The sequence below is a fragment of the Syngnathoides biaculeatus genome, chromosome 17 (assembly GCF_019802595.1).
Source record: "Syngnathoides biaculeatus isolate LvHL_M chromosome 17, ASM1980259v1, whole genome shotgun sequence".
Taxonomy (NCBI): Eukaryota; Metazoa; Chordata; class Actinopteri; order Syngnathiformes; family Syngnathidae; genus Syngnathoides; species Syngnathoides biaculeatus.
In genome coordinates, this window is record NC_084656.1 from 2,835,385 (window position 1) to 2,852,054 (window position 16,670).

At 42.0% G+C, this 16,670-nt stretch overlaps 1 protein-coding gene across 1 annotated transcript in view; it reads left to right on the plus strand.

Moving 5' to 3' along the window:
- Window positions 1-16,670, plus strand: part of il6st (interleukin 6 cytokine family signal transduce) — a 57,971-nt gene that overhangs the window by 33,349 nt on the left and 7,952 nt on the right. Inside the window, exons 11-15 of the mRNA XM_061801858.1 lie at window positions 1,254-1,355; window positions 4,844-4,987; window positions 10,765-10,905; window positions 13,620-13,716; window positions 15,069-15,150. Coding sequence (XP_061657842.1) covers window positions 1,254-1,355; window positions 4,844-4,987; window positions 10,765-10,905; window positions 13,620-13,716; window positions 15,069-15,150 — 566 coding nt within the window. The remainder of the gene's footprint in view (window positions 1-1,253; window positions 1,356-4,843; window positions 4,988-10,764; window positions 10,906-13,619; window positions 13,717-15,068; window positions 15,151-16,670) is intronic.

Below are 16,670 nucleotides of genomic sequence, written 5' to 3' on the forward strand. Positions count from 1 at the left end.
AGAAATGGAGTCGGGGTTATTTTAAAGGAAGAGCTGGCTATGAATGTCTTGGAGGTGAAAAGAGTATCAGATCCAGTGATGAGGCTGAAATTTGAAATTGAAGGTGTAATGTTTAATGTGATTTGTGGCTATGCTCCATAGGTAGGATGTTTTTCGAGGCGAAAGAGAAATTCTGGAAGGAACTAGATGAAGTAGTGCTGAGCATCCCAGACACAGAGTGAGTTGTGATTGGTGCAGATTGTGATGGACATGTTGATGAAGGAAACAGGGGTGATGAAGTGTTGGGTAAGTATGGCATCCGGGAAAGGAACTTAGAGAGACAGAGTACCAAGAGAGGAACTGTGATACTGCGTGCGCAAGTTTGGTGTGGCAGAGAAATATGTTGGAATAGTGCATGACATGTATGAGGGCAGCAGAACAATGGCGAAGTGTGTCGTAGGTGTGACGGAAGAATTTAAGGTTGAGGTGGGACTGCATCAGGGATCAGCTCTGAACCCCTTCCTGTTTGCTGTGGCAATGGAGAGGTTGACAGGTGAGGTGAGATTGGAATCCCCTTGGACCAGGATGTTTGCAGATGATATTCTGATATGCAGTGAAAGCAGTGAGCAGGCGGAGGAACAATTAGAAATATGGAGGCATGCAATGGAAAGGAGAGGAATGAAGATTAACTGAAGTAAAACAGAATATATGTGTGTGAATAAGAGTGGTGTAGGGGGGAAAGAGTGAGGCTCCAGGGAGAAGTGATAACGAGGGTGGGCGACTTGAAATACTTAGGGTCAATATTACAGAGCAATAGTCAGTATGGTAAGGAAGTGAAGAATCTGGTCCAAGCAGGTTGGAACAGCTGGCGGAAGGTGTCCAGTGTGGCATGTGACATAAGAGTCTCTCCGAGGATGAATAGCAAAGTTTATAAAACAGTGGTGAGGCCGGCCATTATGTATGGATTAGAGACAGTGGCAAAATGAACAAACATAAAAAAAAAAGAAAAAAACCGTTTTATGATTAATAATGATGATGGACTTGTACTGTTTTGGACTGTAGTTAAACCGAGAAAACAATCATGAAGTTAAGTATATAAGTATCTAACTTCATATGTATAGGCCATCATTTACTGGCCTCTCGGTAATAGATGTTCCTCCATGTGGTCACTGAGGTACAATGAGTTCGACACCCTTGATTTAAATACTTGTTTAAAATTGTGGTCTCATTTTTTTTCCAATAATTAAAACATGCTTCATCTCTCCTACATATAGCCAACATAGAGAAATTCATTTCCTACAGCATATCTGTGTATCCAATATACTCTGGATGGGTTGGAAAACCAGCAAGTGTAGAAGCTTTTCTGGAGGAAGGAGGTAAGGCTCTATGCTCCTCATGTCTTAAATCTTGACAGTTCCACTATGTGATAAATTTCTTTCACCATAGTGCAGTTCAGATCAGTTTTGCATTTTAACTCAGTGTAGTGTTTTATGCTGACAGAGCATGTGAACAAGCAATGCTTCTTTGCAACCTCTTCCCATTATAATTCACAATTCCATTTAAAAATCAAAGATGACTACCAATGCTGCCAATGCAGCCACTGATCAGAAAATGTTGTCTTGCTCCACTCTCCACAAGGGTACAAAACATAGCACTCTGACCACTACCCAAGTATGGGATACTGAAAAGTGGAAAACTTTAGGTTTAATGTTTTGGGCCCATCACATTGACAACGCAAGGAAATGTTCTGAAGTAAAATGAACCATGACACTTAGTGGAAATCAGTTGTATAGTTTTCAAGTGCAGTGGGGCCTTCAAATCCGTGTGAAGTCTGTTAGAGTCTTCTTAGATTATTGGTAACAGACAAGGTATAATGCCATCGATTGGTTAACACGGGTGCTCAATGCGTCAATCCGGCAGTCTTGGTCGATCACGGGATGGCGTGCTCTCTCTCCCCCCCCCCCCCCAAAAAAAAAAAAAGACGTCAGCCAATGTTCCCTCTAAACAGCATGTGTGCGCAATTGTGCACCGCTGATGCAGTCTCTTCACAGATATTCTGCATTGCGTGAAAAAAATAAGAATCCAATGCAAATTCAAAGTATAACATACAACTATTCAGTTTGTGGCATTTTGCAATGTGATTCAATCAATGAGGGATGACTGGTTGTTACGTCCAATGCCACAATTCACATACGTACTGTGAAAAATGAAAATCCCCTGCCAATGGTTTCTTTTAGACAACACACGTAACTTTCTCTAACAACGATCGCTCCTCCGCCACAGTCTTTTTCCTAGTTTACCTTACACCCCCCTGCGCTTCCATTACAAATGTTACAGTACTTACGCAGCCCATCTATGTGTTTTATAATGACACCGTCCACCACCGCTGCTTTAGTTACCAGCACAGTCCGGGCATCGTAGAGCAAAGACGAGCTAGACATGCTGCTGATGTTTACTTTTGATATTAATTAATTAAAAAGAAATGCTGTTGTTTTAAGATGCACTGACTTTCAGAGTATGTGAATAATTGAAGAAAAGGTGGTTAAACCGGTGGTCTGGTCTGAAGCCAAAGTAGAAAGTGCAGGATGAGATGGTGTGTAATTTTGAAATTCCACCTTGGCACAGCGTGATCCAGGATGAAAGCACAGACAATACACTGCTGGTAAATTAAAGGAGCGGATATTTGAACACACATTCTGGAATAACATATCTAGAAAGACATTACAGCACTCAGGACTATATTCTTTATTCTCATCCTAAATTATCAAACAATGCTGTAGCTTATAGAGTTTTGACTCTCTCCCTCTGTATTGGTATTGTACTGCCCACATGTGGCCAATGTGCATACACTTGAAAGAGCAGCAAAATTTCCATTGAATTAACTTCATCATTGATATATGTGTTTATGGAGTACAATACTATTTTTCATATTTATATAAAGAATTTGGCGGGGAGAAGCTGGAAGGGATAATTGGCATTTCAATCAATTTCAATGAGGAAAAGATGATTTGTGAAACGAGTGTTTTGAGTTATGTAAACTTGTTAAATTGTATTAACCTTTAATCTAAAAAAAAAACTGAAAATGATGATGATGCCATGTCTTTGGAAACTTCTGATCGGTTTGTTGGCAACATTTTAGTTAGAGACACTCCTGTGGATATATTTTTTTTTAGACAAATCTGAAACTCATTTTTTTTCTGTAAAGATGTTTGGAAAATAAAGTACTGTGGAAAAGGAGCTAATGAAAGTAAATTTTACCTACTTTCTACAAGTTAGAAAAACGGTTTTTGTTTGTAATTTAAATCCACTGGCATATTATAAAGCATCATAATATGCAGAGGGAGGCTCCCCTCTCGTTCACCCGGTTGAACCCCAATGTAGACGCTACATCTGCTTGCCGCCTCTCCCCGTGGGCAACTCCAGATTGGAAGAGAGTCCAGTCCAGTGTTCCCTCTAAGCTGTGCAACTGTGCATTTGCGCACTAGTCGGACTCTCAGCACAAAGGAAAACAGAGCCAGCTCAGTGAACCACGGCCTGATTTAGTTTTTTTTTTTTTTTTAAACACTTCATCCACACTGCCTCTCACAAAGAGCTGCTGCTCGGCCGCACCGAGCCACACACTGTACTCCCTAGTTTACCTGACACCGCTCCCTCCATTTTAAAGGGGTACACTCATAATTACAAACACCCGGGTATGTGAATAATAGAACAAAAAGTGGTGAAACTGGATGAGATTTTCTCTTTTTTCTCTTTGAGTAAAAAAGGTCTGGTCTCAAGCCAAAGTATAAAGTGCAGGATGAGATGGTGTGTAATTTTAAAATTCCACCTGGGCACAGCCTGATCCTGGATGAAAGCACAGACGATACATTGCCCAAAAGCTAGTTCTGTAGTTTAAATATAGGATTCAACATAACATTAATCCTAAAACTGTTTGGGAGCATCATTCATTTTTCAACATGCGTTGCGAAAGATATTCTGCAAGCAATAATTCAGTTTTACACCAAGAAAAGCAGAGGGGGGATATCATTGTGGGTTACAAATTAATTGAACAAAGTTGGAAGCCACATTTCAAATTTATAGTTAATAGTTGGCTTGGTATGTATTTGACTGATTGACCACTGTGCATATGTCTGGTGTCGCTCACAGCAGTCAGAGGGAGCACTCACGGCCTAGTGTGCTTGCTCAGACACGTAAAAAATTAAAGGGAACATTGGTCCAGTCCCTCTCAAGAGGACTGGTACCAAAGCCCAACCAATGTGTGGAGGCGAGCCTGACTATATTTAGTCGGAATTTCTCACCAGCTAGAGCCAGCTTCTGTGGATTCGCCAAAGTCCCTGCCTTCAGCCATCACCCGTCTCACACTGCACCCAACCAATATGGCCACTCCCACAGGTGGTGATTAGGGGAACCCATGTTACTGCTTAAGGCTGTGCCCCATGGGCGTAGGCCCGGCAACCAGGCGCTTGCCCTCAAGCCCCACCTCCAGGCCTGGCTCCAGAGGGCGGCCCCGGTGACAGACGTCCAAGAAAAGGAAACTTCAAACCATTCATATTTTTCATCACAGGGGTCTTTTTGTCGTACTTTGTCTGGTCCCTAACTTAGGACCTGTTTGCCGTGGGTGATCCTACCAGGGGCGTGAAGCCCCAAACAACTTAACTCCTCGGATCATCGGGGCGCACAACATCCTCCACCACGATAAAGTGACTGCTTCCTGGAGGGGTGCACATTTTTAGTTGGTTAATCTTTTGACTCATCTAGTTCTTCTCAGTTTTATCTCTGTTATATGTCCTAGTTTTACTCAAACATATTGCATCTAAATAATTGTGGTTGATTATTCTTGATGCTCTATCTTTTTGTATTACAGTTCCTTTGGAAGGCCCTTCTGTTCGACTGAATGGTAAACCAGGAAGAAATAAAGCGGAGATTGTATGGAATGAAGTTCCTCAAAACAAACGACAAGGCTTCATCACAAATTACACAATATTTTATTCAAATGGGATTGAACAGAGTATGTATTGATGACTGCTTCCTGAATTAATCTTCAGTTTTGCACTTTTCTTCATAATATTCTTCTCCAAAAGTATTGGAACAGTACTTTTTTTTTTACTTTAGATTGAGAACTTGAGGTATGACATCAAAAGAGTATATGTGACAAACAATACACGTTAGCTTTTCTTTCCAGGTGATTCACCTACTGCAGCATATTGCAGTTATTTTTTTTGACTTGTCTGTCTTATAAGTCACTGCTACATGATGGAAATTTGTATTTAGCAGTGATATTTTGACATTTTTTTAATATACTGTATTACTGTATTATCTACAACTGAGTGTAGGGACTTTGAATGTTGGGACGATGACAGGAAAAGCTCAGGAGTTGGTTGACATGATTAGGAGAAAGGTTGATATACTGGGCATCCAAGAGAGCAGGTGGAAAGGTAGTAGGGCTAGAAGTTTAGGAGCAGTGTTTAAATTATTCTACCATGGAGTAGATGGGAAGAGAAATAGAGTAAGGGTTATTTTAAAGGAAGAGCTGGCTAAGAATGTCTTGGAGGTGAAAACAGTATCAGATCAAGTGATGAGACTAAAATTTGAAATTGAGAGTGTTATGTATAATGTGGCTAGCGGCTATGCCCCACAGGTAGGATGTGACCTCGAGTTCAAAGAGAAATTCTGGAAGGAACTAGATGAAGTAATTCTGAGCATCCCAGACAGCGAGAGAGTTGTGATTGGTGCAGATTGTAATGGACATATTGGAAAAGGAAACAGGGGCGATGAAGAAGTGATGGGTAAGTCTGGAATCCAGGAAAGGAACTGTGAGGGACAGATGGTGGTGGACTTTGCAAAAAGAATGGAGATGGCTGTAGTGAACACTTATTTCCCAAAGAGAGAGGAACATATAGTGACCTACAAAAGCGGAGGTAGAAGCACGCAGGTGGATTATATTTTGTGCAGACGATGTAATCTGAAGGAAATTACCGACTGTAAAGTAGTGATAGGGGAGAGTGTAGCTCGACAGCATAGTATGGTGGTGTGTAGGATGACTCTGGTGGTGGGTAGGAAGATTAAGAAGACAAAGGTAGAGCAGAGAACCATGTGGTGGAAGTTGAGAAAGGAAGAATGTTGTTCGCCCTTTCGGAAAGAGGTGAGACAGGCTCTCGATGGACAGCAGAAGCTCCTGGAAGACTGTACTACGAAAGCCTAGGTAATCAGAGAGACAGGCAGGAAAGTACTTGGTGTGTCTTCTGGTAGGAAAGGGGAGAAGGAGTCTTGGGGGTGGAACCCCAAAATACAGTGATTCATACAAGGAAAGAGATTAGCGAAGAAGTGGGACACTAAGAGGACTGAGGAGACGCGAAAGGAGTACATCGAGATGCGACGTAGGGCAAAGGTAGAGGTGGCAAAGGCTAAACAAGAGGCATATTAAGACATGTACACCAGGTTGGACACAAAAGAAGGAGAAAAGGATCTCTACAGGTTGGCCAGACAGAGGGATTGAGATGGGAAGGATGTGCAGCAGGTAAGTGTGATTAAGGATAGAGATGGAAATGTGTTGACTGGTGCCGGTAGTGTGCTAAATAGATGGAAAGAATACTTTGAGAAGTTGATGAATGAAGAAAATGAGAGAGAAGGAAGAGTTGAAGAGGCAAGTGCGAAGGACCAGGAAGTGGCAATGATAAGTAAGGGGGAAGTCAGAAAAGCACTTCAAAGGATGAAAAATGGAAAGGCAGTTGGTCCTGATGACATACCGGTAGAGGTATGGAAGCAATTTGGAGAGATGGCTGTGGAGTTTTTGACCAACTTATTCAACAGAATACTAGCGGGCGAAAAGATGCCTGAAGAATGGAGGAAAAGTGTTCTAGTTCCCATTTTTAAGAACAAAGGGGATGTTCAGAGCTGTGGGAATTATAGAGGAATAAAGTTGATGAGCCACACAATGAAGTTATGGGAAAGAGTAGTGGAGGCTAGACTCAGGACAATATGGTTTCATGCCTAGAAAAAGTACCAGAGATGCATTATTTGCCTTGAAGATGCTAGTGGAAAAGTACAGAGAAGGTCAGAAGGAGCTACGTTGTGTCTTTGTGGATCTAGAGAAAGCCTATGACAGAGTACCAAGAGAGGAACTGTGGTACTGCATGCGTAAGTCTGGTGTGGCAGAGAAGTATGTTAAAATAGTACATGACATGTATGATGGCAGCAGAACAATGGTGAGGTGTGCCTTAGGTGTGACAGAGGAATTTAAGGTGGAGGTGGGACTGCATCGGGGATCAGTTCTGAGCCCCTTCCTGTTTGCAGTGGTAATAAATAGGCTGACAGATGAGGTTAGACTGCAATCCCCTTGAACCATGATGTTCGCAGATGATATTCTGATATACCGTGAAAGCAGGGAGCATGCAGAGGAACAATTAGAAAGATGGAGATATGCACTGGAAAGGAGAGGAATGAAGAATAGAATATATGTGCGTGAATGAGAGAGGTGGAGGGGGAAGAGTTAGGCTACAGGAAGAAGAGATAGCGAGGGTGGACGACTTCAAATATTTAGGGTCAACAATCCAGAGCAATGGTGAGTGTGGTAAGGAAGTGAAGAAACTGGTCCAAGCAGGTTGGAACAGCTGGCGGAAGGTGACTGGTGTGTTATGTGAGAAAAGAGTCTCTGCTAGGATGAAGGGCAAAGTTTACAAAACAGTGGTGATGATGTATGGATTAGAGACAGTGGCACTGAAGAAACAACAGGAAGCAGAACTGGAGGTAGCAGAAATGAAGATGTTGAGGTTCTCGCTCAGAGTGAGGAGGTTGGATAGGATTAGAAATGAGCTCATCAGAGGGACAGCCAAAGTTGGATGTTTTGGAGACAAGATTTGAGAGAGCAGACTTCGATGGTTTGGACATGTTCAGAGGCGAGAGAGTGAGTATATTGGTGGAAGGGTGCTGAGGATGGAGCTGCCAGGCAAAAGAGCGAGAGGAAGACCAAAGAGAAGGTTTATGGATGTGGTGAGTGAAGACATGAGGGCAGTTGAGGTTTTCGAGGAAGATGCAGGAGATAGGCTCAGATGGAAAAAGATGACACGCTGTGGCGACCCCTAACGGGAGAAGCCGAAAGGAAGAGAAGAAGAAGATATTCCGTACCATAAAGCGCAGTGGATTATAAAGCACAATCTTAATTGTAAGGTCTATTTCCGTATTTAACACATACATAAGGCGCACCGTATTGTAGCATGCATACTAAAACATACGGTCTACAAAAGAAAACCAAGTTTCAAGTTTATTGTACTACATAACAATACACTAACACCCATCCATCAATTTTATGAGCTACTTGTCCTCACAAGGGTCACTGGAATGCCTATGCCAGCTGTCATCGGGCAGGAGGCGGGGTACACCCTGAACTGGCTGCCAGCCAATCCCATGGCACATGGAGACAAACAACAGTTGCACCCACTATCACAACTAAAGGCAATTTAGAATCTCCAAGTAATGCATGTTTTTGGGATGATGGAGGAGTTTCCGGAGGCCATGCAAACTCCACACAGGGGGAGGCCGGGATTTGAACCCCAGTCCTCAGAACTGTGAGGCTAACGCAATACAGCTGCCTCAATACATTAACATTATTTTTTTAATCAATCTTTTCTCAGTAATCCACTGGTTGCACCGCAGTAGTCCTTGTGCGGATGGAATGATGACACCTTTCATAAAATGAAAGCACCAACAGCGACCTCCTTGAAAGTTTTCAATCTTCACGTCTTGTGCTATCATTATGGCCTTCAGTCAATGGCGACTGTAGAGACATTCTCCCCCCGTTCTTTATTCAATAATCTATTGTTCAAGTACGTCTTCTAACTGTGGCCACCTGACTTTTTTTCTCCTCGGAAACTCTCTTTTGTCTCCTTATTTTGCGAGTTAATTTTCTTGATTCCTCCACATCCGAACGATGCATTCTTTAATGTTTAATGGTTTTCTAGTTTAAGATTGTGCCATTTTCGGGGGTATTTAGACAAACAAATGTTGGTTTGTATCATACCGTGACATAGGTACACGTACTTAGTTTACGTATTATGTGAGCGAAAAATGCTCTGACAGTTAATCAAGCAAAGTGCTTCTCAAAGTCGGACAACATTTTTCAAGATTTTGGAACTCAACGCACACATAAGGCGTATCAGATTAAAAGGTGCAGCATTGATTTTTGAGAAAACTCAAGACTCTTAAGTGCGCCTTATAGTGCGGAAAATATGGTAACATACTTTTTAAAACACCCTTTAAAATAAATAAGTCAATATCTATATACAGTGAAACATCAGTTCAAACTTGTAATTCGTTCTTGTGAAATGTTCTAATTTGGTCAACCTCATTTTTTTTCCCAAAAGGAAATAATAAATTTTTAAATTTTTTTTTTTTTTTGGGGGGGGGTGTTTGAAATCCAATTCTTACAACCCCTAGTCCTTTGAACTCCAAGGTTCCACTTTAAAATAATGAACATTTAAGCAGCATTGCTGTCTTGTGAGGGTCATTGTTTAGCATTAATTGAAAGACTTTCTTAAGGCAAATGTTTTTTTTTTTCATAATTACATATAGTTGTTTGTTATACGCATATAGATTTTATAATTTAAATCACACTGTGGATGAGACCGAGAGGAGGAGACTTCAGGGAGTTACTCCCAAAACTACACTATATAGCATGCATTTTACTTGGTTAAGAGGAAGCCGAAGAGAACACCTGAAGAAAAACAACTGAAAACCACCACGAAGGAAGAATGAGGTCTGTTCCAATACTTTTGCTAACATTAATTTGGCCTTGAGAATTGAAACAATTTTCATAACTGTGAACCTGTGCTATTCAGGGGGAATAGCTGCTGTAAATTGCAAAAATCTGTCAATTATTGACACCCATCCATCTTCTACCACCTAGCTGAGGCTGGGTCGCGGGGGCAATAGCTTTAGCAGGTATGCCCAGACTTACCTCTCCCCAGCCACTTCATGCATCTCTTCCAGGGGGACCCCTAGTAGTTGCCAGGCCAGCTGAGAGACATAGTGTCTCCAACATGTCCTGGGTCGTCCTTTAGGTCTCCTTCCGTGCCCCGTCCCCGGAACATCTCTGGGAAGGAGTCCGACTCAAACTCCCCAGCCACCTCATCTGGCTCCTCTCAATGGAGGAGCAGCGGCTTGACTCTGAGCCCATCCCAGATGACTGAGCTTCTCACCCTATCTCTTAAGAGAGAGTCCGGACACGCTAAGGAGGAAACTGATTTCTGGTGCTGGTATTCGGGATCTATTTCTTTCAGTCATGAACCCACAGCTTGTGACCATAGGTGAGAGTAGGAACGTAGATCAACCTGTAAATGTAGAGCTTCACAGCCGACTGATTCAAAGTCTGTTGCATCTCCATTGAGAGGGAAGCAGACACATTCAATTTCACGTTTGATGGTGCAGAAGTTCAAGCACAGTCAACAAAGCAGGATCTTCTAAATTCAGAAGAAAACAAAAATAATAAATTAAACCTCATAGTGGGACCGATACGCTACCAGGTGGCGCCAAGTTAATTGTTTTAATGCTTTGGTTTAGCACACCGAATTAGCGAGGATGGGATTTTTCAGAACATGTCGAAGGGTAGGTTCCCAGAATAATCTCCAAATTCCAAACTGCAAATATGCGCAGTTTTACAGTATATATGTTGTGTATTGCTTTCAGTTGAAAATAATTTATCATACTCTTACATCAACCCATTTCTTTTTTTTTAGGGGAGTGTATATGTAATTAAAATCTGCCATCAAATCTGTTTTCCCTCATTTACAGATATCACAGTACCAGCTTCCGTCACCTCATACGTGCTAACTTCGCTGTCGGCCAACACCAAGTATGATGCTTGGATTAGTGCCTCCACCATTAGAGGCTCAACTGATGGCACAAGGCACTCATTTATCACCCCGAAATTTGGTGAGTCTGATTAGTTGTCACACTAACAATAGGGGGTATTGACAACATCCATGCAAAAACGAACCAATAAGACAACATGAGAGAGGATAGACAAAGTTAGGGCACGACAGAGTAACAAAATATGGGAAATGAGCAAAGATGTGCTACTGATGAATGGTGCGCTGGTATGCTTTATTGTGTCCACACACCTATAAGAACCTGTGAGTTGATATCTTAATATAACTTAAGTTGTCCCATCAGAAATAAATCAAGCCTATACTATGTCTATGGCGCTTATTAGTGAAAGACCACGACATCACATGCTTGTTATTCAACTGTCAGGAGTTGATAGGCCGGAACATTTACCAAGAGTCTCCACCCCCCCAGCCCAACCAAGACGCCCTGACAAGTCCCAAAAGGAGGCGTACAGGTAAAGGATGACCACACTCCACCGAGCGTGCCCCACCATTACTGAAAAGAATATGGACCCTACCACTAACAGGACCCAATGCAGAAGCTAATCAGGAGGTGGGGGAAAAATAAGTCAGTCCACCAAAACTGAGTCCACATTCAGATCCCCCATGACCAATAAGGAGTAAGGGCACCAGGAGAGAGGAGATGATAGCGTAGACCCAAAAGCATGGTGCAACCCCATCTCCCCGTAACTCAACAATTGAAAGTGGGGGCGGCAGCGCAGGCCCAAGGAGTTCAGCCAAGAGAAATGTGATGAATGCTTATCAGGTCCTTGACTGGTAACCATTATTACCATTACTGGGAACCCCATCGTCGTTCTCGCATTGTTGTCGAAGGGCCCCATGAAGTGGAGCACTACGTGTGACGTCATGCCCCTAATCTGCTCTTTCCGCCCCGTAACCATCTTTTTGCGGTGGATCCAGCAATGTACAATCATTTTTTACCGTTAATCGAAAAATAAAAATGTTTCCTTCATAACGGATTTCAGATTCGAATTCAGCATAAAAAAACTGTCAAATATTAACAAATGGTAAATTGAACACCTTCCATAAGCTTTAATGAAATGTGAAGGTGCCCATTGTGAGAAATATATATGTGTACAGTGCGAGTAACAAAAAAATGTGCTGAGTGAAGTAAGAGGTTACACTCCTGTGGGCCTGGAAGACCACAGAGAAAAGGAGAGCAGCCCCTCCCGGCCCACAGTTTGACACCACAGCAGAATGGCACAAGACTAGAAAGAGCCAGCCACAAGTGTCAGCTTGGAAGGAGGAATTGATATGGAAATAAAAATCTTTAAAATATAACTTAAATTGAATGATTACTTATTTTTCAAAATTAAATAGTTATATTATGACATGTACAGTAATTAGTTACTCCCCAACACTGGGTAGTGCCCACAATACTAACTAATAGCGTGGCTCAACTTTACTTGAGTGGACTAATTTCCAACTCTCAATTTCATTCATCACAGCTGAAGAACTGAATACAGTGTTCTTTCGCTATAACATGGTTCACTTTAAGCGACCTCGCCATTACACAGATTTTTTTGTGTTTGTGTGTAATTTCTTACATTGTAGCAGACTTTTTTTTTTTTTTTTTTTTACAGTGTAGGAATGTACATAGTATTCTGTATTGTGATTCGGAAAGGGAAACCCGCGTGTGTGCTGCATCCCGATTGGCTAAGCGACTGTAGATCATTGTCAACTGCCCTAATGCATGAGCCAGCCCCGCACCATTTTGGTGTACCCCACGTTGTGCTGCGTACTTAGGGTGTAATATTTCGGGGGGGGGGGGGGAAGAGTGCGCTCAGGTGCCCAGTGATTGGGGGGGGGGAACTTCCTCGACAGTAAATGCCCACATAAAACATTTTATGTTCTCCAAGCCGAGCAGTTAGTGAACGGGCAGTGACCCAGCTCACACTGTTGACATCATGTTTGATTGTCCGATCGTGTCAACAAAATTACAAAACAAAAAACAAAACAAAAGGAAGGTAGCTGCTTTTCAACCACGGGCACTCACGTACACGAAGCTAAGTGAGCTGGTGACCAGAAAATTGAGGGACATTAATGGAATTAGTTCCATAGCTGAATGCTACCTCGATGAACATTTTGGATTGAAGCCTGATGAACGCAGCCATCCTGCTCACGCCAATAAGCTAAGTCAAATTTCTATGAAGTTGCAACAAAGAAATAAACTTAAAACCTCAATATGACGAGATCCATTTCAAACAATCATCCCACCGAATTTCCTCAGTTGGGAACAGAAAAACAGTGCGACATTTCCCGTTTCACATAAATTTGCAATTATGGAATCATTTGCCCAAAAATGCAAATACAAATGTGACAGCAAGCAGCCTATGATGCACATGTGTTCACATTCCATAAAATATAGCATTACGTACTGACTAATGTAATAGGTATAGCCATTAGCATGTCGACAAAGGCTGCAGACTTTTAAAAGTACGAGGTAGCACGATTGCCGGGGGCTGCCATCAGGCCCCGCGATGTTTCATCGTGGCTTCTGTTCTCAAACTTAATCGACGCTGCCATGTCAGTTTAGAAGAATATTTTGCACAGAAAAAAATACAACACCAACAATGAACCACAACTGTTATTTGATGAAGTAGCATTTTATATTTCTGTATTTTGAAGTTACACATTTACTTTTTTAAAAAAATAGATTGTAGGTGACCATGGTAGTAGCTCATTGCAGTTGTTGATTGTGTGGCAGAATTGTCCTGACGTCTTCTATTTTTCCCACAGCACCAGGGGAGATGGAGATGATTGTTGTTGGAGTGAGTCTGACCTTTATGTTTGTGGTTCTCGTAACCATTTTTCTGTGCATCTACAAAAAAGATGTGTAAGTAAAGCATTGCTTGCATGTCTTTAAAGAGATTAATTTGATCTTAGATTAGATCTTATAAAGAAGGTACTTAGGATCAGAACTTTAGGATTGGCTTGGATGGCCAAGTATGTAACACCACACAAGGCATTTGTCTCCGGCAGTCATTCAGAACAAACAAACTAACAAGAAGAAACTTTCTTATGGATTTTTTCAATCTATGCAGAAAGCGTCTGTTGTCTTAGGAAGATCACGCGATGTTTTCACAACATACTCCTCAGCTTCCTAACGCACTCTTCGTGCCCACATTGTGAAAACCACTGCACAATATAATCTTATTCCAAATATTGCACTCACGCGACATTTTAACAAAGTTAAGACATTTTTGTTTGACGCCGCTGCCGTTGGGCACAAGCGTGTCTCCGTTTGTGCGCTTCCTTGTTTTTTGGTGCTTCTGCGTTGGTTTTCACCACTTCATTTTTGGGGGTGGACAGACTTTAGGGATCGAAATTGGTAACCAAAATTTTCAAGTTAGAATGATTCATGGAGAATCGGAACATTAGTCGCAGTTACAATCGCTTTTCAATTCTCTTTGCTCAACCCTACTCATGAGACACTACTGCTGTTAGATCGTTTCAAAATTGTCTGTTTCTCAGAAAGCTTCAAACCATAATGTTGAAATACTTACTACTAAATAATTTGACCAATTCCTTTATTTTTTAAGTCTATGGGATTTTTAAGTGAACAAAAATAATTGGAATAAATAAACTTGAAGTAAATTAAATTGAAGTGAGACTTCATATTTAGTTGATTTCCAGTTAATACAGACTATTTTGGCAGAAATGAGGCTGACTAGTAAGCATATCGGCCTCATAATTCTGAGGACCCGGGTTCAAATTCGGTCTCGGTTATGTGGCGTTTGCCTTGTTCTCCCCGTTTCTGTGTGGGTTTTTTCCGGCTACTCAGATTTCTTCCCACATACCCAAAACATGCATGGTAGGTCAATTGAAGACTATAAATTGCATGAAACTGAGCTTCACAATTCAGTAGTGTTTGTTTGGAAAAAACAACGTAATTGGACACACGTGGTTTCAAAAGAAAAAAAGAAAACACCCCGCCATTCAAATCTTCCCAAAACTTTACTCACATGAGAATTGGATGGATTTCAATGAAAAGTGTTCTTCTTCCGGTGTCATACCCAAGTGTTTTCAGTGTCCAACAAAATGAAAGGTCTGTTTTAGACCATGAGTCAGTGGGTCTGGTCGTGGGCTGTCAATAGAAAATGTGGACGACTACTGGCTACTATGTGCAGCTTTGTGTCTCTTTTATGAATACAGCTCATTGATAGTCATCTGTTTGCTCTCACGCAGAATCAAGAAGAATTTTTGGCCTTGGATCCCAAACCCCAGAAAGAGCACCATTGGAAGCTGGTCCCCTGATTATCCTTTAAAAGTATGAGCTGTCACAAAAATAACTGCTATAATCCAGTGTCTGTTGACATTCTAAAAGCATTAACTGTGCAGGCCTTGTTTTAAGTAACATTGTTTAAAATAATGTTTTGTCGTGCCAGTCATTCAGGCGTACAATGCAGCCCAATGGGGGCACAAGCCGGTGCAATCTGTAGGCCGGTCCCAAGCCCAGATAAAGGCAGAGGGTTGTGTCAGGAAGGGCATCCAGCGTAAAACTGTGCCAAACAAATATGAGCGTTCATTTAAAGAACACCACACTGGATAGGTCATGGCCCGGGTTAACAACGCCTGCCCCGGCACCACTAATCTGCAGGGCGTCATTGGAAATTCAGCTATTGTGGGTCGAAGACAAAGAAGAGGAGGGAAGCGGATTTGACACGAAAAGCTCAGGAGTTGGTTGACATGATGATAAGGAGAAAGGTTGATATATTATGCATCCAAGAGAGCAGGTGGAAAGGTAGCAAGGCTAGAAGTTTAGGAGCAGGGTTTAAATTATTTTCCCATGGAGTAGATGGGAAGAGAAATGAGTAGGGGTTATTTTAAAAGAAGAGCTGGCTAAGAATGTGTTGGAGGTGAAAAGAAGATCAGATCGAGTGATGAGGCTGAAATTTGAAATTGAGGGTATGTATAATGTGATTAGGGGCTATGCCCCACAGGTAGGATGTGACCTAGTGTTGAAAGAAATTCTGGAAGGAACTAGATGAAACTATCGAGGAATAAAGTAGATGAGCCACACAATGAAGTTATGGGAAAAAATTATGGAGGCTAGACTCAGGACAGAAGTAAGTATCTGCAAGCAACAGGATGGTTTCATGCCTAGAAAGAGTACCAGAGATGTTAGAATAGTACAGGAGGTGTATGAGGGCAGCACAACAGTGGTGAGGTGTGCCGTAGGTGAAACAGAAGAATTTAAGGTGGAGGTGGGATCATGCATCAGGGATCAGCTCTGAGCCCCTTCCCATTTGCTGTTGTAATGGATAGGCTGACAGATGAGGTTAGATGCGGATGACATTATGATCTGCAGTGAAAGCAGGGAGGAGGTGGATGAACAATTAGAAAGATAGATGGATGCACTGTACAGGAGAGGAATAAAGATTTACCAAAATATATGTGCGTGAATGAGAGGGTTGAGGGGTAAGAGTGAGGCTCCAGGGAGAAGAGAGCGCAAGTGTGGATGACTTCAAATACTTGGGATTAACAATCCAGAGCAATGGTGAGTGTGGTAAAGAAGTGAAGAAACGGGTCCAAGCAGTTTAGAATAGCTGGTGGAAGGTGTTTGGTGTATTATGTGACAGAAGAGTCTCTGCTCGGATGAAGGGCAAAGTTTATAAAACAGTGGTGAGGCTGGCCATGATGTACATATTAGAGACTGTGGGACTGAGGAGACAACAGGAAGCAGAACTGGAGATGGCAGAGATGAAGATGTTGAGGTTCTTGCTAGCAGTGAGCAGGTTGGATCGGAGTAGAAATGACCTTATTAGAGCGACAGCCAAAGTTGGATAT